The sequence below is a fragment of the Arachis stenosperma genome, chromosome 3, assembly GCF_014773155.1.
Source record: "Arachis stenosperma cultivar V10309 chromosome 3, arast.V10309.gnm1.PFL2, whole genome shotgun sequence".
NCBI lineage: Eukaryota > Viridiplantae > Streptophyta > Magnoliopsida > Fabales > Fabaceae > Arachis > Arachis stenosperma.
The window spans coordinates 158055437-158076624 of NC_080379.1; the positions used below are offsets into that span (position 1 = coordinate 158055437).

Sequence of the window (21188 nt, forward strand, 5' to 3'; positions counted from 1 at the left end):
ATCCTTGGGGTCACATGCACGATGGAAGGTTCCATTGCTCTACTGAAGACGTCCCCGGTTAGGGTGGGTGACCAAGTTGACGAAGATAGAGTCTTCTTTCATCGGATGTTTTGGACATTCCCTCCGTGTATTGAGGCTTTCCGCCACTGTAAGCCACTGGTAAGCATCGACGGCACACTGATGATTAGATTTTTGACGGTTTAGAATTTCACAAATGAATTCTCGTTGTAAGTATAGTTTCTAAACCAATCACTAATCCTTTCATACAAAAAATTGTTTGTCACTAAAACAAACCCCTAAATTTATAAACCGAAGTATTGGACCTCGGGTCGTTCTCCCTAGGAATTGTAATGAAGTGTCTTGTTATTGGTTGTGAATTATATTTGGGGTTTTGACAAGAGGCATGAAAGATAAATGGCAAGAAAGTAAACTAATGGCTAAAAGGGTCTTGGCAAGGGTTGGTGGTCAAGGATCTCTATCCTAATCACTAACCACAATATGAGAATTGGCAAGGATTAATCTCATTAAATCATCCTCTAACTAGTAGTAAAGGAAAGTCAAATGAGCTATATCAATCCTAGTCCATAAGTCCTAACTCTCCACTAATTCAATTAGTGAGAACTAGAGTCAATGGCTCCCAATCATCAATCACTTGGACATTAGTAACTCAAGAGATCCTAAGTTACCTTTCCAAGCCAAGAGTATAAAATTCTACTCTAAGATCCAACCAAGCATTTCATCAAACACTTGGAAGGCATAAAAGGAAAACATAGTAAAATTGCAAGAAAAGTAAATCTACACTACTCAATTGCAAGGAATTAAACAACAACAAATCAAATGAACACAATTATTATGAATTACCTCTAATTGAATTGAAAGAGAATAGGAGGAACAAAAGTAGATCTACAACAAAGTATAAGAACAACATAAAGGAAATTACAACAAAAGAATAGAGGAAGATGAATGTAACAACAAGGAATTAAGAGGATAGAAGTAGAAGAAAGCAAAGATTAAAACCTAGATCTAAGAACTAAACCTAATCCTAATTCTAGAGAGAAGTGAGAGCTTCTCTCTCTAAAACTCTAAACTAATCCTAAGTAAGTTCTATATGCTTCCCTAATTGACTAACTAATGCCTCCCCCTTAATCCTTTATCCTTTTATTCCTTTCCCTTAGCAATTGGCGCCAAAAATGGGTTCAGAAACCCTCTCAAATCGCCAGGCACGTGTTGCATTAGTGAGGTCATGTGCCGTCATCGACGCGTGCGCGCACGGTACGCGTGCGCGTCCCTGGCTTGTTTCGCCATGTGCGCGCGAGCGCCTTGTGCGCGTGCGCGTGCATGGCCTAGATCAATTCTTTGGCTTTTTGTGCTTCTCTCCACTTGCATGCTTCCTTCCTTGCTCCTTTGACCCGTGCCTAGCCTATTTCAATCCTGGAATTACTAGCAAACACATCAAGGCATCTTATGGAATCAAAGAAGAACTAGAATTCATCAAAATAAGGCTTAAAAAGCATGTTTTTACACTTAGGCACAAATACGGGAGAGATTACAAAACCATGCCAATTCATAGGTTAAATGCGAGAAAAGGTTATCAAAATACCCTAAATTCAATACAAGATAAACCTTAAAAATGGGGTTTATCACACACACCTGTATGGCAAGTATGGCGGGACATTGTTGTTGGCGATCGCACAGGATGGTAACTCGAATATTTTGCCTGTTGCGTTTGCACTCGTGGAGGGTGAGAACGCAGAGTCTTGGTCATACTTTCTTTCGAACCTTAGAAGGCATGTCACTCCACAGCAAGGTATTCTCGTGATCTCTGATAGACACAACGGCATCAAGGCTGCACTAGAGTCCCCCGATAGTGGTTGGCAACCTCCCCATGCTTATCGGGCATTTTGTATTCGGCATGTTGCTGCAAATTTTGCCCTCACTTTCAAGGGACAGGATGCGAGTAGGTGGCTGGTAAATGCCGCGTATGCAAAGACGGAAGCAGAATTTGACTATTGGTTTGATATAATGAGGACGGAAAACCCGGCCATGTGCGATTGGGCAAATAGAATGGAGTATGAGAGGTGGACACAACACAAGGATGGGGGGAGAAGATATGGTCACATGACGACCAACATTTCTGAGCTTGAAGGGCACAAGAAACCTACCGGTGACGTCTCTGGTTAAGTCGACATATCTCCGGCTGGCCGAGTTGTTTGTTGTCCGGGGGCAGACGGCAGAGGCATAGTTAGGGTTCGGGCACCGGTTTTCACAGGCAGTAGTTAAGGCCATTGAGCGTAATCTGAAGGATTCGAGGTGCTTCACGGTGACTGTGTTTGATAGACATCACCTTGACTATACAGTGGCTGAGACGACGCCCACCGGCAAATTCTCTTTGGGTAGCTATCGGGTTTCTCTAAGGGATCGCACCTGCGATTATGGATACTTCCAGGCGCTGCACTACCCCTGTTGCCATGCCCTCGCATGCTGTGCGCAGTCACGGCTAGATTGGGCCACTTATGTCGATGAGGTGTACACCATGTCTGAGGTCTTTAAGGTGTATGAGATGTCCTTTTCACCTTGTATTCCAGAGGGGCTTTGGCCACCATATGATAGGCCGACAGTGATCCCCGACCCGGGCATGAGAAGGGCAAGAGAAGGACGACCACGGTCCACCCGCATCCGCAACAACATGGACGAAGCCGACACCAGCCGACCTAAGAGGTGTGGCCTGTGCAGGCAGCCCGGTCATACCCGAAGGGTTTGCCCTCAGCGAGGTTCTACTAGCGGGATATAGATTTATCTTTATTTAGTTCGTTTGTCGTAGTCTTCGTGATTACAAACGTGTCTGCTTGTATCAGTTATGAGTTTTAAGTCTTATTGGTTTCAATGTTAATGATAATATCAGTAGTTATTTTTCACTTTTCTAGACTTATCGTGCTTAATTTCCATCATAGCTATACGATCGATAAACATAAATTCCATCAACATAAACATAAAGTAAAAAACTAACCAAAATAAAAGTCCTCCAACGAGAATAAACATAAAGTCCATCGACATAAACATAAAGTAACAACTAACCAAAATAACAGTCATCCAACGAGAATAAACATAAAGTCCGTAACCGGAACATAAACAACATAACGAGAAATGGAAAACAACAACACATGGTGCTAACCATCGCGATCATCTCTAGCAGCATCATGAAAGTCACCAAGGAGATGAGATCCTGTCCCACATCGAGCGAGACGCCTGACTTGAGTCGGTCGGGCCACCTCCTGTCCAATGTCACCACCTGGATGGTCTAACCCGATCGCGGACTGGGGGGTGCCCCCCATGGTGAACCAAGTATCCAACGGGCTACCTGCAGGCACGTTCAGATCCACCCTATACTAACCCTGATAATCAGGTGGCTGGGAATGCATCACCGTCATATGTGGCTGGTAAGCTGCGGTCTCCATCTGCACCTTCGGCATCTGCTGCTGGTAAGGCTGGCCACCAAACTGCACGTTCGACGTGCCAGCATCATCCCTAATCAACTCAGCAAAGTCTGCATAAAACCGTGGACTCACCAGCTGATCATCTAAATCCATAGTCATCGTCGGCGTCAACTCCGGCATCTGAGAGTAAGATCTGCTGGTGAATGTCTGCCCTCCAGCTTCAGTCACTGCGGTCCCACTAACTCCACCTCCGAACTGTGTAGCATCCGCAGTTCTCCCACGTCTGGCATTAGACCGACGAACACGGTGATCAACCTCAGCTCTAGCCTCTCCGCCTGCATCATCCTCCTGCATCGCATCACGTAACCACCTCCACTCTCGACCGGTGTCCCTAGTACCAACACGACGGCGTCTCTCAACACAACGGTTGTCCGGCATATCAGGTAGCTGTGATCTGCGTGGGACCTAGGAGGATCCTCTCTGAAATGCCTCCGGAGGTATCTGGGTGCCTCTAGGATCCGCGAATGCAGCCCCCGGGCTAAGGAACCGCTGAGCCTCGCGGTACCACCAATCTAGGTAATCAGCAGATGGGCCAGGATCTGCCACTCGCTCAATGGAAATGACTGCATCAAGTCGGTTCCCCCAGTGCTCATGCCATACCCGATAATACTGGGGAAACCACCTATCCCCTCCCCTACCGTCCTTAACATGCAGCCAGTCTACGTTCAAAGCATCCTCGGGGATATGCTGTACTCCACCCAGTTGTGGAACAACCCTGTCAACCTGATGCCACTCGATGACCGCAAAGTATATCAAAGTAGTCACGGCTCGCCACATGCGACTATGCTCCTCTGTAAGTATCTCTAGATGGACCACGGCAAGTACATCAAGCGTGGAGTAGGGCTCCCATACAATCTGAAATTTCAGAACTCATCATACATTACAACAACAAGTATATATCTAGTCACGACTAGAGAGCAAACAAAAAATGAAACTCTAACTGCTATAAAACTTATATCACGAGCGGTCAATCGATCCAATGCAAGCCGATACCTAATGACCCTCTGCTCCTTTCCATCGTTAGGAGGTAAGTAGGCAGACCACCTAAATTTAAGTCATATGAGACACAAACTTAAAAAAAACCCCAAAAAATTTGTTAAACTTAAAAAAGCATAACCCATACCTGGATGCCAGCGGGAAAGAGAAAACCTCAAACCCGGCCGGCCTCAAAGACGGAAACCGCCAGAATATCCAACTCTGTAGCAACTGGAGCGGGCCCGCAAGATTAGTCACATTTCTGTTCGCTACCCGACACATGCATCGGTACAGCCACGCCAAAGCAGCCGACCCCCAGCTATACCTCCCTATGTCATCAAGGTTTGCCACAAATGGCAACCACCGTATATGTACCCGGTTCGCACTCTTGTCCCCAAATAACTGAGTCGATAACAGCATCATGATGTAGGCCCGTGCGTAGATGCGGACAGTCTCCTCGCTCGCATCTGGTGGTAGCACCCTAAACCTCTCGTGAAACCATGTAAAGTGTACTGTCATCTGCTTGACCTTATTCGGTGGAGGCCGCTCACCGAATAGGTCCTCAAACCACTCCCAAGCTGGTCGGCCACCCTCCATGTATTTCTCAAACTCACCAAGGCAACCACTCACAGCCTCCCCATCCACAGGCAGCCCTAGCTGAAATGCCACGTCCTGCAATGTCACTGTGCATTCTCCGAAAGGCATGTGGAACGTATGCGTCTCAGGACGCCACCTCTCAACGAACGCACTAACAAATGGCTCATCCAACCAGAACCATTGGCTGTTTAGCCTTGCCAAATGGTACAATCCAGCCCTTTCTAAATACGGGATGATCCTTTCATGCATGGGCATATTCTGTTGCCGTCTCACACTGTATATACACCTAGTGGGCTGCACAGAACAACAAAGAAAAACAGAGTCCAATTAAATTCTCCTATATAGTATTAAAAAAAATTCCCTAGTCACGATAGGGAAAATAACAACACACATACTTTACTAAATAACATCCAGAAATTTTAAAATATTGTAAAGCTTTAAAATTTAAAACTTCATATCATACAAATATCCTAAACAAACTATAATAATTCACTAACGTCAACTATCCCTTTCCCTAAACTAAACCAACACCATGTAGCATAACATTCATTGAAGGGATTTGAAATTCAGGTAACTAGGCATATTTATAACTTACCAAGAAAAACTCAAAATACTAAACCAAAATCAGTGAACTAACATCCTAGCATGCGAAGCCTAATTTCAAACTAGAGGGAATAATCTATAAATTCTAATTCGTCTACCTAACCTACCATTTTTCTGACTAACATATGCAAAGCCTAGAAAAAAAATAAATGTTAACTAACCTCGTCACCAATAGAACCGGCAATATGCGCAACACCGTTCAGTCGGTACAGGGTCCTGCCTACCATGATAACTCGCCAGAAGTCGCCGCTGAGAAACCTCGGGCCCGCTCACAACTTGCTCTGACCTCTCTCTAGAATTTCCTCTCTCTAAAAAACTCCACAAACCATCTAAATGCATAATCCGCGGCTACAACCACGGTTTATATAGGCAAAGCATCACACGTAAACCGCTACTGGCAGTAGCTGTTTACACTCACACACACACACACACACAAACCGCTACTGCCAGTAGCGGTTTACACTCACACACACACGCACGTAAACCGCGGCAGGTAGTAGCGGTTTATGCACACCTATAAACCGCTACTGCCAATAGCGATTTACATAAAATAGTGAAACAATGCATTTGCGTATTGAATTTGAAAATAATGTATTTGCGTAATATTGAGACTCAAACAATTTAGATGCATAAATTACCTTTTTTTTTAATTCCAAATCTTTAGCCAAATGCTCTAAAAAAATACTTATTGGCTAAATTTATTAAGATATTACAGTTTCATTCACCTTAGTGACAATATGAATGCTTGATCGTTTTTTTTTTTTGTGACTATGAATGCTTGATCGTTTGATGTCTTTTCTTTTTCCTACGACTTAATTATATTTTAATTCTCTAAAATAAAGGTAGTTATAAAATATAAAAGAATATAATTAACTTAGATTACTAATTTTTTTTATGTAAACGGTTTTATACCCTTATTATAAGTATGATACATGATAAGATATAATGACACTATTTGATTTTTGTAATCAATCCTATTTAGTGGATAAAAACTGTTGTTGTTATTGGTATACTAAATTTGATTATGTATGATTCGATCAAAAAATTTAAAAATAATTAATTTTTAGTTAATTTGTTCTTTTATTTCAGAATTATTCTTATCTTAGAATCGCACTTGAATTTATTTAAAAAAAATAAAGAATGACAACTTGAAAAATCACCTCATATTGATACAGGTCAAAATAAAAAATAAAAAAACAACATGAAAACAGTATATTTCAGCAATTTACTGCTAAAAGCCTAAAAGAAAGCATGATCAAGACAAGATAAAAGATAAGAAAACCTTCTTATTATTATTTTGTACGTAATAAAATTAGAGAAATAAAAAATAGAATACTCGTTCGACTTATGAGTTTTTTTAATTTTGATATGGAGTGATTGTTGGTGTATAGCATGGTTATGAAGGTATATGGTGTTTTATCAGGATGTGATGGCTGCACCGAGCAAATTGGATGGACCGATGGAAGGACTGTAATCGAACGATCTGATTTGCATACTGAATCTACGTGGCGCGCATGCAGCGGGCTCCTAGTTGGCTTCGTTGTTTCCTATACCCCATTCGAGTGTCACCCCCTCCAAAAAGCCATTATTTTCACTCTCATACACTATCTCTCTCTGCTTGCTCTCCAACCCCACAACCATCTTTATTTTCAACCATCGTTGGACCACAAAGCAACCAAAAAAACATTCATATATACAATGTCAAAAAAACCAAAAATTAAAGAAGTGAATAAGTTAGATCTTCACATTGTTAATTATTTTGGCCATCCAAATTATATAAGTTTTTATTTTTTAATATTTTAATTTAATAAAAATAATAATGATAATATTAGATTTTAGTAGTAATATTATAATAGCACTAAGAACTAAGAAGAGATTAGATATGTATGTATGACATTGTTTCTGTTAGATGTTAGAAATAGAGGTTAAAGTAGAATTAGTTAGTTTTTATGAAGTTTGTGAATAATTTTGATTAATAATATGTTAGGTTTTGATTTGGAATGAAATTTATGATTATTGATTAATAAGTTTTGGAATGAAACCAATTTATAAAATCTGTAGATATTATTATTATTATTATTATTATTATTATGTGTTGGAATGAAATTTTAATTAATATATTTTTGTTTTAATTGTATTGTACTTGAAATAGAAGTATGAATTTAGGATAGTTTAAGTTAAATAAAAAAATATAAATTTAATAAATTATTTATGATTATTAATAATTGAATTAACCTAATTTAGTGTAATTTAGACAATAAATTAGTAAACACTAAACCTAAAATATAAATTTAATATATTGTTTTATGAATAATAATAATAATAATAATAATAATAATAATGATGTTAGAGGTTAAAAGAGGAAAAAATATATATTAGTTTTATAAATAATTTATCATTACTGAAATTATTCTGGTTATTTAGTTAAGGTTAATTAATTTTTGTTATAAGCTAATAAATATAAAGGTAGGATTTTTGTATAACAGATTTATTATGTATATATAATTATACTGGTAGTTATAATGGATATGTAAGGATAATTATGTTATTGTTAATATAATTATAGAATAAAGTATCGTTTTTATCCCCAACGTTTTGGGTAAGTCTTAAAGTTGTCCCTAACGTTTGAATCGTCCTATTTAAGTCCCTAACGTTTCAAAATTGACTCAATGTTGTCCTGACGTTAGAAATCTATTAACGGAATTGACAACAGGACAAAATTGAGACGATTTTGAAATGTTACTGACTTAAATAGGACGAACACGTTAGGAGACAAAAATGATACATAGAAATAAATTTTAATTTTATCCTTCAATAATATCATTTTTTACGATACATAGTTATTCAATTATTTTTTAATCACATCTAAGTAAATATACTTAATCACATTAATTTTATTCTAAATAAATTTATTTTTTTATAATTTTACTCTTAAAAATTTTTACTCATCATAAAATATTTGTAGAATGATTAGTACTTAAACTTGTGGAAAAAAATGATACATATACAATAAAGTAATGTGATTCTAGTCATTTTACAGACATTATTTCATGATGAGTAAAAATTTTTAAAAGTAAAATTAAAAAAAATAAATTTATTTAGAATCAAAATAATGTGATTAAGTGTAATTTATTTAAATGTGATTAAAAAAATTGAATAACAATGTACAGTAAAAGATTGATATTAGTGAAGGATAAAATAAAAATTTATTTCTATGTATCATTTTTGTCTCCAACGTTTTTGTCCTATTTAAATCCCTAACGTTTCAAAATCGTCTCAATTTTATCCCACCATCAATTCCGTTAACAGATTCCTAACGGCAGGACAACATTGAGTTAATTTTGAAACGTTGGGGACTTAAATAGAATGATTCAAACGATAGGGACAAAAATGATACTTTACCCTATAATTATATTATATTGGTAGTTATAACAGAAATGTGGGATATTGTAGGGTTCACTGATGTTGATATGTGATCACTTAATGCCGCTGGATCTATACAACCAAATTGTTGAGGGACATTTATGGGAGACTGATTTTTATCATGTTTCCCAGATTGGAGTCATCCAATGTCAGTCAGCAATGATTAATGCTCTAATCGAGAGATGGTGGCCTGAGACTCACACATTTTATTTTTCGGTTGGTGAGTGTGCAGTGACGTTGGAGGATGTGGCGATAATTCTTGGTCTGCCGACAAATGGTCTTCCAGTTACAGGACCGACCATGAGTAATTTTGAGCCCTTGGAGGCCGAGTGTTTGCACCAGTTTGGGGTTGCACCAAGGAAGATGGACTATAGAGGAAGCTTTATAAAATTGACGTAGTTTAGGGGTTTGAAAGATCTCATAGTCTTGAATGATGATATTCACATTCAGAGATATGTAAAATGTCACATAATGTTGTTATTTGGAAAAATTCTTTTTGGAGACAAGTTGGGTGCAGCGGTGCACTGAAAATCTCTGCCTTTGCTCCGTAACTTCGCTGGGATCATACAGTTTAGTTGGGGATCGGCATGCCTCGCACACTTTTATAGATCATTGTGTAAGGCAACTCATGTCGACTGCAAGGAGATGGATGGTCCACTAACACTTTTGCTTACTTGGGCTTGGATCCGTCTACCATTTTTTGCGCCGATTTCTGACAATTCCCGAGCGTTTCCGATTGCAAACAGGTAAAATGAATTACTTTATGCATTGAACTAAAGACTATAAATTGTATTTTATTTTTTACAAGATAACTAAGAGATTTCTGACAGCAGGTGGCGTAACTAGGATCGTGAGAATCAACAGCAACAACCACCGGCACCGCCACCGCCACAACAAGAGGTTGAGTATTTTACACCATATGTTCCTCACATGCATCCGTTGGATTATTTTTCACCATCAATCCCGTTACATCAACAATATTGGAGTGGTCCACAGTTTGAGGCAGGGGAGCAAGCTTTATTCAACCAGCTGCTTGGTTTCATGGCTCCAGGGCCAGGTCACTCACATTCAGGTAATTATGATGACATTCCCACCAACCAGTTGGCACATCCGGGTGGTATTACTGCAGTTAGGAGGTCATTGGATTTGAGACCTTGGGTTCGCACTTCCTTTGATAATTCTGGAGGTAGAATGTATGTTGACTCGAGTAGGAGTGCTAATGCCACAGGAGGAATTATACAGAGTGAAAACCTTGGGCGTATTCCAATGAGTCTAATTCAGAAGAGCAATAAGGCAGTTGATGATGAGGCTGATGACTACCTAGTAGACCATCCGGATAGTGATGGCGACCATGAGGACGACGATGAGGATGAGGATGAGGATGAAGAGGACGACGACAATGTCGATGATGAGCGGTCCGGTCAAGATGATGAAGAAGCGGGTCATCTTAGGCCGACCTTTGGCTACCCGTCTGAGGACGGATTACCAACGAATCGAGGTCCATGATAAGCAGGTCATGTTGTAGGATTTTCCAGTGGTCTAAATCTAGCCTTGTATACTCTTCGAACTTGGTCCATTTTGTATACGTTATGAACGTACACTTGCCAATCCAACCGCTGATTTGCACAACAAGAAAATACATGTCGACACAGAATTCAGTCAACCTGGAATTCACCACAGTCGCACCATTATCGGCGTAGGTCAACTGCATACTTAACCCTACTAGGCATCTCACGTACTTCAAAGACTTCATTTTCTCTGTCAAAGCAACTAACCAGTATGTTTTCCGATGCTCGTTGATTTGCATGCAACTTGGAGGTCACCAGCTCAGAGAACACATGTCCAGCATTAATTCGAGCATCAGCCTCGGTTCTTTTTCTAGTAAACAACTCATTCAGTCTGTAAAATGTAGCCTTTACAAGCGCAATGACTGGGAGATCGTGTGATCCCTTCAAGACGGAGTTAATGCACTCTACAAGATTGGTGGTCATATGATCCCATCGGTATCCACCATCAAATGCCAAAGCATACTGCTCACGTGGGATCCGATCAAGCCAGTTGGTGTAAGTCTCACCCTGTTCGCGTAATCGTTGATAGCGCATCTGGAACTCCCGAATTGTCCTCGAATATCATATGATAAAAAAATTCAACTATGAACAACATTCTATTCAATCGTATTTACTGTAACAACGTAGTTCATTTTATTCAAACTTACCGATATTGACGATAAGCTTCTACAAGTAAGGTGTCTTGAACTTCCTCAAGAAGTTTGACTCAATATGCCGGATACAAAACATCTGGAAAGCTCTAAGAGGAGACTAAGCCTCATTACTACGAGCAATAGCTGACCTGACAGAATCGTGTCGATTAGAGATAAGTTCTACACCATCACGTGTCACCACATATTGACGCAAGTTACTTAGAAAAAAGTACCATGCATCAGAAGTCTCTCCTTCCACTATGGCAAATGCAATAGGCACGATATTGTTATTGCCATCTTGTAAGACTGCAACCAACAAACAACCCTTGTATTTTCCATACAAAATTACAAATGAGTCCCGTCCACCTGCACTACTGGCTTGCAGTATCTGAATGTCCTAATAAAAAGGTAATAACTCCAGAAGACTCGATGTAGTACACAGATATCAGGAACCAAATTATCCCCTGGTATGCAGGCATTGTTTCAAAGTGAACCACTGCTAATGGCTCCTTGTGACACATGGCCTCAAACCATATAGACAAAGCTTCGTACGATGCTTCCCAACCTCCAAAAATTGACTCCTTCGTCTTCTTCTTTGCTAACCATGCTTTGCAATAACTGAGAGTGTAGTTAAACTTTGACTGTACTTTCGTAATGACTGATTTCACCTTTATAGATGGGTCAACTTCTACCAACGGCTTAATTACTTCTGCAACTGTTTTGGAATCCAGTTTTGAATGGTTTTGAAAAATAGTAGATCTGGTACAAGTGTGACTACCATTGTACCTCCTTATCTCCCAACAGTACTTCTTTTGCATTTTAGTAACCCTGATCAGTCAATCACAACCTGTGGCATATTGTGTACATTTAGCATAGAATGTCGTAAGGTTCCGACTCATACACCCGATAATCTACACCTCTACGGATGGTATAATCTTTCATTGCCTTAATTATTGCCTCCCTCGAATTAAATTCCATTCCCACCGTGAATTTACCATCCACCATAGCAGGAAGCTCTGCTACAATCACACCGCATGATATATATTTTCATAAATAATTATTAAATATATATATTAACAATTACAATCTCTCTATACATTATAAGTAATAAATCATTTATTATATATACAGTAATAAATCATTTTATTATATAAACAATTCATAATACACTTTAACAGATATAATTATAATAGTCTATATTTTAGTTATTTTATCTACATAAAGAACAGAACTAGTAAATGATAAAGTAATTAAATGCTATGATCACAAATTATAATTCACAGATCACATATATTACTCATCTGACCTTATTGATCTACTACTTTTAACTATCACACAGCTATCTTTCTTTACATACCTGCATTCATATATTGGGGAAATTCTGGTGCATGCATAGCCTCTAAATTCAATGACCGCATAAAAGAAGGCTCATGAAATGGATGTGAGTTTGCTAGTGCATTTGCAACTTCCGCCACATCAGCATTCATAGTGCCGTTAGCTTCATCTTCGTCTTCACCTGGACTAATAATATCATAGTTACTTTCAAATTTCTCATCGCTATCACTATTATAATCTTCCAATTCAATATTTCGGTCTGCTTCAGATTGCTCAAACTCAATATACAACTCGATGCATGACATTCGGTGGCAATTTTCAATATACATTGAAAAAATTTCATGCATGCTCGTTTCATCCGTCACGTATTTGGTTTGAAATTGAACGAACCCACGAAACACAGATAAAGGATACCTGTACAAAATATACGATACTTTCCTAGATACTTGAGAATCTATCTTCTCACAAATCATACCTTTTAATTCCTCAAATGACAATATGAACGGAATAACAACATCTAATGGATTTTCACATACAAATTGAAATCCCTCGTATGTTTGTAATAAAATATGTCCATAACAATATATTTTCAAGATAACTCTATCATCCATGATAATATACGTATATTAAACACTCTCAATCTCACTATTATTTTTTCTAAAAGAATGGAAGAGAACAATAAAAGAAGAGAAAGAACATGATCTGAGATTTAAAATTCACGATGAAAAAGAAGAAGTGGAAAGTTTTGTGAAATTTTTGTTTATGTATACATAAACAAATAAATCGGACAGTCTGACCACCTGCTGCTATTTCAAATTTTTTACAGAACACAAATTAGACTGTTCGATTAGTGTTTTCTCAAATTAAAAAATTTTTTCAAGCCAAAAAATCAGTGAGTCCGATTTCAGTCAACACCAACTTCTGCTTCACACAAATTGAATCATCTAATTTACGTTTCTCTTTTTCTACCAAAAAAATCGAACAATCCGATATTTTTCCTCTTAATTTCAAAAAGCATTGCCATCATAACAGTATATATCCCTTCAAAATTTCATAATCCAAGTCACATGTGTGAATCATATAAAAAAAATTAGCCTTCGAGTTATTTATCTCCCGAAAGATCGGCTTAGATCACCAAAATGACTTATTATTGACACAGATTTTTTCCCCAAAGCTGAAAAAGAAAAATGCTTCAGGTTAAGTCAATTTTCTGTCATTTGGCAGAAAATTATGTTACAATGATAGACATCTTGTACTTAACGCTACACTAGAATGGTGAATTTTTTTCATTTAATGCCATTTGTACATATATCATGCCGTGCCACATATTTAAATTTTCTTTTTTAATTACGTAATCTACAAATAAAATAAAATGAAAATGTTACAATTTGTCAAGGCTTTTCTTTCTGATTTCCAAACGCTACTTTTCCACAAGACAGAGGAGGCTCAGTAAAGTGCTCCCGGTTACGGGAGAGAGAACAGAGAAGCAGAAGCAGAGGCGATTCGCCCAACGCAGACGCTGAACCCGCGAATTCTGAAAACCGCGACGCCAAAAAACTTTCGAAAGTTGAAGAGAGCCACTGCTGTGACTTCGACTGAGGTTTTTTTCTGCTTTTCCTTTCTCTTCACTGTTGCTCCTCTTTGCATCGAATGCTACGTTGCGGTTTCTCTCTCTCTCTGTTCCTATGTTTCTATGTATAGTTTAGAGTTGGAGCTGTGCTTCTTTCTGCAGCTGAAACCACCAATAACTAACTTCGATTGTTGCTATGATTTCACTTTAGTTTGTAATTAATGTCTGAATTCTAGGATTTTACTCAGTGAAGAAGAAGAAACAATGCTGGATGGATCAGATCTAAATCTACCTATGAATTTTTTAAATTTGGTGTTGTTGAAGTAGTATGTTTGCCTTTGCGTGCTTAACTTGTGGATGATGTTTTGGTGAATTGAATCTGGAATATTGTCACGCTGTGTTTTGTTCCGTTTGATGCTTTATTTAGTTTGTTGAAATCCCGATCTCGTAATGTATGTTGTCTTTTGGGACTTAAAAGAGTGAAATTTTTTCGGTTTTGGTTGGTAGTTTTATTTTTTGAATCTGTACCAGATCCTTGGGCTGTACGGAAGGATATAGTGAAAATGGGGCGTCTGAAGCTGCAGGCTGGTATCAACGCGATAGAAGAGGAGGAACCTGAGGATTGTGATGCTACCTGTCCAAACAAGACAACTTTATCATGCATGATCAATTCTGAAATTGGCGCCGTGTTGGCAGTTATGCGGAGAAATGTAAGATGGGGGAACAGTTATATGTCCGGCGATGATCAGATGGAGCACTCTCTCATTCAGTCTTTGAAGGCGTTAAGGAGACAAATCTTTTCATGGCACCATCAGTGGCACGCTATCAACCCGACCTTGTATCTCCAACCGTTTTTAGACGTGATTCGATCCGATGAGACAGGTGCACCAATTACTGGGGTTGCCTTGTCATCTGTTTACAAGATCTTAACATTGGATGTGATTGATCAAAATACAGTCAATGTTGAGGATGCTATGCACTTGGTGGTTGATGCTGTCACTAGCTGCAGATTTGAGGTTACTGATCCTTCATCAGAAGAAGTCGTCTTAATGAAGATACTGCAAGTTCTCCTAGCTTGTATGAAAAGTAAAGCATCTGTAATGCTGAGTAACCAACATGTTTGCACCATTGTGAATACTTGTTTTCGTATAGTTCATCAAGCGGGAACTAAGGGCGAGTTATTGCAGCGGATAGCAAGGCACACAATGCATGAACTTGTGAGGTGTATTTTTTCTCATCTTCAAGATGTTGACAACACAGACCATGCATTGGTTAATGGAAGCTCTAATTTGAAACAGGAGGTATAAGATTCACTTTACCTTACTTGAAGGTTACATATTTTTACTCTACTGATTATTGTTCTAGCTACTAAGGAAATAAATAATAGAAAAAGGGAAATTTTTATCTGTGTGTTGGGGAGCGGGGGGTCAAGAGAGAAATAAACAATGAGTTCCTATTATGCAAGAGTTAATGTTATGCTATCAGTTAGTTTACTTTCCCAGTGTTTTCATAGCTCTAGGAACGTTTTACTTGTCTGCTCTGAATCATGGAAACTTCCAATCACCTGTCTTACCATGTCAAGTTCATACATGGTACTGGTGTTTGTTGGATATACATGGATACTTATGGGTCTAGCATTATATTAAGATGATGCTACCTAAATACTAATTTGAACCTTATAAAATATCAAATTTGAAATTAAACCATTTGATTTGCCGTTATATATATATTGAACATTATTAAAAGAAAAAAAATCATTTATTTGATGTTTTGACTACTTTATTTTTTATTATTTTATATTTTTATATGGTATATATGTACTTACCTATGCTTTATTTTATTTTATTTTGCCCAAAATTTTGTAACCCATACCCACATCAATATGTATCCATAATCGGCACTACTACTATACTTGTATGTGTGCTACATAGCTTGTCTTTTCTTTGGTTAGAATATTGCTAACAGATATTACAATATCAATGATGTTAAATCATAATAAATTGTGTAGCATTTTCCTTGAGTGTCATAAGCCATTAGTAAAATTTGACCTGCTGGTTATAATTAAATCATAGGTATTTTGTGCATCCTAAGATGAACGTCACAGATCTGCCTTTCCTTTGTCTTTCCATCCCACCAATAATAGTATATCTATATTCTGATTGTGTAGTTGGTATGGAAAAACTTGCATCTTTGAAAGTAGTTGGTAGTAATAATAATAATGATAATGAGATAGGATTAGTTCTGGATAGATAGAGAAATAGATCCAAAGTACCGCATGTATTCAATGTGTACTGGATGAGCATACTTCAAGGATGAGAAAGAAGATACAAAAACAGAGGGTATTCATGATACCCTCAATTTTCCCTTACTACTTCTGTAACTAATGTTTCATCTTATTTCTCATATCTATATCCTACTGTGCTCCTTTCTGTTATAACTTAACTTCTTCCCTTCCTACACTCTATACAGAAGAGGCACAATTGTGACTGACCCATTTTCTTAAATAGTCACATTTTCAAATATTCAAAGGGAATCTGTTAATTGTTATACTGAAAAAGAACATTTTTGGGTTGTCAATTGATATTTATGACGTCTCATTTGTAGTTGTTCATTATTTGTTCAGACTGGGGGCCTTAATAATGAATATGCTTTTGGAAGTAGACAATTGGAGAATGGGAGCCTCGGCTCTGAATATGATAATCAGACATTGCCCACAAACTATGCTCCCAGCGCTGCAAGTGTTGCTACAGGAACTCGGATGGACGAAAACACAGCAATTGCTATTAGTGGCAAGGATGGTGTACCATATGACATGCATCTCATGACTGAACCATATGGTGTTCCTTGCATGGTGGAAATATTTCACTTTTTGTGTTCTTTACTGAATGTTGTTGAACATATGGGAGTTGGTCCAAGATCAAACACTATTGCGTTTGATGAGGATGTGCCTCTCTTTGCCCTAACTTTAATTAATTCTGCTATAGAACTTGGAGGGCCTTCTATTCGCTGTCACCCAAGGTTGCTTGGCTTAATTCAGGATGAATTGTTTCGCAATTTGATGCAATTTGGCTTGTCAATGAGCCCCCTTATACTTTCAATGGTTTGTAGCGTTGTGCTTAATCTGTATAATCACCTTCGGACTGAACTCAAATTACAGCTAGAAGCATTCTTTTCTTGTGTAATTTTGAGGCTTGCTCAGGGCAGATATGGGGCTTCATACCAGCAGCAGGAGGTAGCCATGGAGGCCCTTGTTGACTTCTGCAGGCAAAAGACTTTTATGGTAGACATGTATGCTAACTTTGACTGTGACATTACTTGCAGTAATGTCTTTGAAGACCTTGCTAATTTGTTGTCAAAAAGTGCATTTCCTGTGAATTGTCCATTGTCTGCCATGCATATTCTTGCTTTGGATGGTCTTATTGCTGTTATACAGGGAATGGCTGAGAGAATTGACAATGGATCTGTAAGCTCAGAATATTCCCCGGTGAATCTTGAAGAGTATAATGCATTCTGGATGGTCAAATGTGAGAACTATGGTGACCCAAATCATTGGGTTCCTTTTGTCCGCCGAAGAAAGTACATAAAGAGAAGGTTAATGATTGGAGCTGACCACTTTAATCGTGATCCTAAAAAAGGTCTAGAATTTCTCCAAGGAACACATCTTTTGCCTGACAAACTTGATCCCCAAAGTGTTGCCTGCTTTTTCCGATACACTGCTGGGTTGGATAAGAATCTTGTTGGTGATTTTCTAGGAAATCATGATGAATTCTGTGTTCAGGTTCTTCATGAATTTGCAGGAACATTTGATTTTCAAGACATGAACTTAGACACTGCACTGCGTCTATTTTTGGAGACTTTCAGACTGCCGGGAGAATCACAGAAGATTCATAGGGTACTTGAAGCTTTCTCTGAGAGATATTATGAGCAGTCACCACATATCCTAGCTAACAAGGATGCTGCTCTTGTGTTATCATACTCAATGATAATGCTGAATACAGATCAGCACAATGTGCAAGTTAAAAAGAAGATGACTGAAGAGGATTTTATCAGGAATAACAGGCATATTAATGGTGGCAATGATCTACCTCGAGAATTCTTGTCAGAGATTTACCATTCAATTTGTAAGAATGAAATCCGCACTACCCCTGAGCAAGGCGTTGGGTTTCCCGAAATGACACCTAGTCGATGGATTGATCTAATGCACAAGTCCAAAAAAACTGCTCCATTTATTGTATCTGATACCAAGGCTTACCTTGATCATGATATGTTTGCCATAATGTCAGGTCCAACAATTGCTGCCATCTCTGTGGTATTTGATCATGCTGAGCATGAGGAAGTATACCAAACATGTACAGATGGATTCTTAGCTGTTGCTAAGATCTCAGCTTGCCACCATCTTGAAGATGTTCTAGATGATCTGGTAGTGTCCCTCTGCAAGTTCACTACACTTTTGAACCCTTCATCAGTTGAGGAACCCGTCCTTGCCTTTGGAGATGACATGAAAGCAAGAATGGCAACTGTGACTGTATTCACTATTGCAAATAGGTATGGTGATTACATACGCACAGGTTGGCGAAATATTCTTGATTGCATCTTAAGACTGCACAAGCTTGGTCTTCTTCCTGCCCGTGTTGCCAGTGATGCAGCTGACGAGTCTGAGCTCTCTAGTGAAACTGTGCATGGAAAGCCTGTCACTAATTCTTTATCCTCGGCTCACATGCCATCTATTGGCACTCCAAGGAGATCTTCAGGATTGATGGGGAGATTTAGTCAACTCTTATCTCTTGATACTGAAGAGCCAAGATCCCAACCTACTGAACAACAACTTGCTGCTCACCAGCGCACCCTCCAGACAATACAGAAGTGTCACATTGACAGCATCTTCACCGAGAGTAAATTTCTACAAGCTGAATCACTTTTGCAGCTTGCAAGAGCACTCATTTGGGCTGCAGGGCGACCTCAGAAGGGGAACAGCACACCCGAGGATGAAGATACAGCAGTCTTCTGCCTTGAGTTGCTGATTGCAATCACTTTGAACAACAGGGACAGGATAGGGATTCTTTGGCAGGGTGTGTATGAGCACATATCCAATATTGTTCAGTCAACTGTAATGCCCTGTGCCTTGGTAGAGAAGGCTGTTTTTGGACTCCTACGAATTTGCCAGCGGTTGCTTCCATACAAAGAAAACATTGCTGATGAACTTCTGAGGTCACTGCAACTTGTCTTGAAGCTTGATGCCCGAGTTGGTGATGCATACTGTGAACAGATTACTCAGGAAGTTAGTCGCCTTGTGAAGGCAAATGCTACTCATATAAGATCTCAATTAGGATGGCGTACAATTACATTACTCCTTACCAACACATCTAGTCACATAGAAGCATCTGAGGCTGGATTTGATGCACTACTGTTCATAATGGCTGATGGTGCTCACTTGCTTCCTGCTAACTATGCTTTCTGTTTAGACACTGCAAGGCGGTTTGCTGAGTCTCGTGTTGGACAAGCAGAGCGATCTATACGGGCATTAGATGTCATGGCTGGGTCTGTCAATTGCTTGGCTCGGTGGACTAGTGAAGCTAAGGAAGCACAAGATGAGGAACAAGCAGCTAAGATGTTGCAGGAGTTTGGAGAGATGTGGTTGAGACTTGTACAGGGTCTAAGGAAGGTGTGTTTAGACCAGAGGGAGGACGTTAGAAATCATGCTTTATTATGTTTGCAGAATTGCTTGACAGGAGCCGATGGCATTTATGTTCCACATGGTCGTGTGTTGCAATGTTTTGATATTGTGATCTTCACCTTACTTGATGACCTGCTTGAGATTGCACAGGGACACTCTCAGAAGGAGTACCGCAACATGGAAGGCACCCTTATCCTTGCAATGAAATTTTTGTCCAAAGTTTTTCTTCAATTACTCCCAGACTTATCACAATTGTCAACTTTCTGCAAGCTATGGTTAGGTGTGCTTAGCAGAATGGAAAAATATATGAAGGTAAAGATTAGGGGGAAAAGAAGCGAGAAGCTTCAAGAGACAGTACCTGAACTGCTTAAAAACTCCTTGCTTGTCATGAAGATGAAAGGTATTCTGGTGCAGAGGAGTGCCCTGGGTGGGGATAGTCTTTGGGAACTAACGTGGCTGCATGTGAACAATATTTCACCGTCATTGCAGCTTGAGGTGTTTCCCGAGCAGGATTCCGACCATTTGCAGAAGAAACAGGGTGAAGCAGTTGGAGGTTTGGTGCCTGATGAAATGGGTTCTGTTCCTTCAAGTGAAACAGAAAGCCTTGAAGATGCTGGTGTTGCTGGTTAACTTTATCTACAATGTTGTGGCAACCTGAACAGTTTTTTGCAGTTCATAGTGGCACACATCCACATCGAATTTTGTTATGCTATTGATAGATGCACGAGTTTTACATAAGGTGAAATGAATGGCTTTCTCAGTTGAAGTCGCAGCAAGTAGATATGGTTAAATCTGATTTTTCGTCTGTCAATTGGCATTTCCCCCCCTTTATCGTAGCCCATAGAACCTTATTGTTGCTGTAACTTAGTTGAAAAATATATTGTAGCTTGAGATAGATTTCTACCTTTACACCCGACCAAGGAGCTGCCCGAGGGATAGTTAGCCCCAAATCTCCAAAAATATTTTGTACAGAACTTTTGATTCTCTCTATATTGCACCATGCATTTCGGTTGATATGATAAAAACTACTACTCAACTTGCTTGCCTTGATATCTCTATCTCTCCATGTATGATAAATCCTGACACATTAATGCAAGGCCTTCGGAATATCATGGTTTAGTTTGTGCCTTCGTCATACATTTACCTCTCTGTCTTGCTTAATGGCTTTTTACCCCGAGATCAAAATTAGTAGTAGACCTTATGAATGTTAAGATGTTAGAATGACATTCTCTGTCTTCCCTTTGAGAAGAACTTGTTCCTTGTAATCGGATGTAATCAACAGACGGTGAAAAGTGTCATTCATGGTTTCTCGTATAT

General features: G+C 38.9%; 3 protein-coding genes across 3 annotated transcripts; 2 read left to right on the top strand and 1 right to left on the bottom strand.

Annotated features, from left to right (window-relative positions):
• Positions 1–21: 21 nt before the first annotated feature.
• LOC130967037 (uncharacterized) lies at positions 22–2791 on the top strand. The gene is made up of 3 exons (XM_057891859.1): positions 22–159; positions 1696–2176; positions 2358–2791. The coding sequence occupies exons 1-3, from the start codon at positions 22–24 to the stop codon at positions 2789–2791; spliced, it is 1053 nt and encodes a 350-aa protein (XP_057747842.1).
• Positions 2792–10780: 7989 nt separating this feature from the next.
• On the bottom strand, positions 10781–12110 carry LOC130967038 (uncharacterized). The gene is made up of 3 exons (XM_057891860.1): positions 11787–12110; positions 11442–11689; positions 10781–11213 (listed from the first exon to the last, which is right to left on the bottom strand). The coding sequence occupies exons 1-3, from the start codon at positions 12108–12110 to the stop codon at positions 10781–10783; spliced, it is 1005 nt and encodes a 334-aa protein (XP_057747843.1).
• A 1920-nt stretch (positions 12111–14030) lies between these two features.
• Positions 14031–21139, top strand: LOC130969137 (ARF guanine-nucleotide exchange factor GNOM). Its single transcript, XM_057894742.1, has 3 exons — positions 14031–14227; positions 14729–15498; positions 16821–21139. Exons 2-3 carry the CDS (start codon positions 14761–14763, stop codon positions 20499–20501), a joined length of 4419 nt encoding a protein of 1472 aa, XP_057750725.1. The 5' UTR covers positions 14031–14227; positions 14729–14760; the 3' UTR covers positions 20502–21139.
• The last annotated feature ends 49 nt before the right edge of the window (positions 21140–21188 follow it).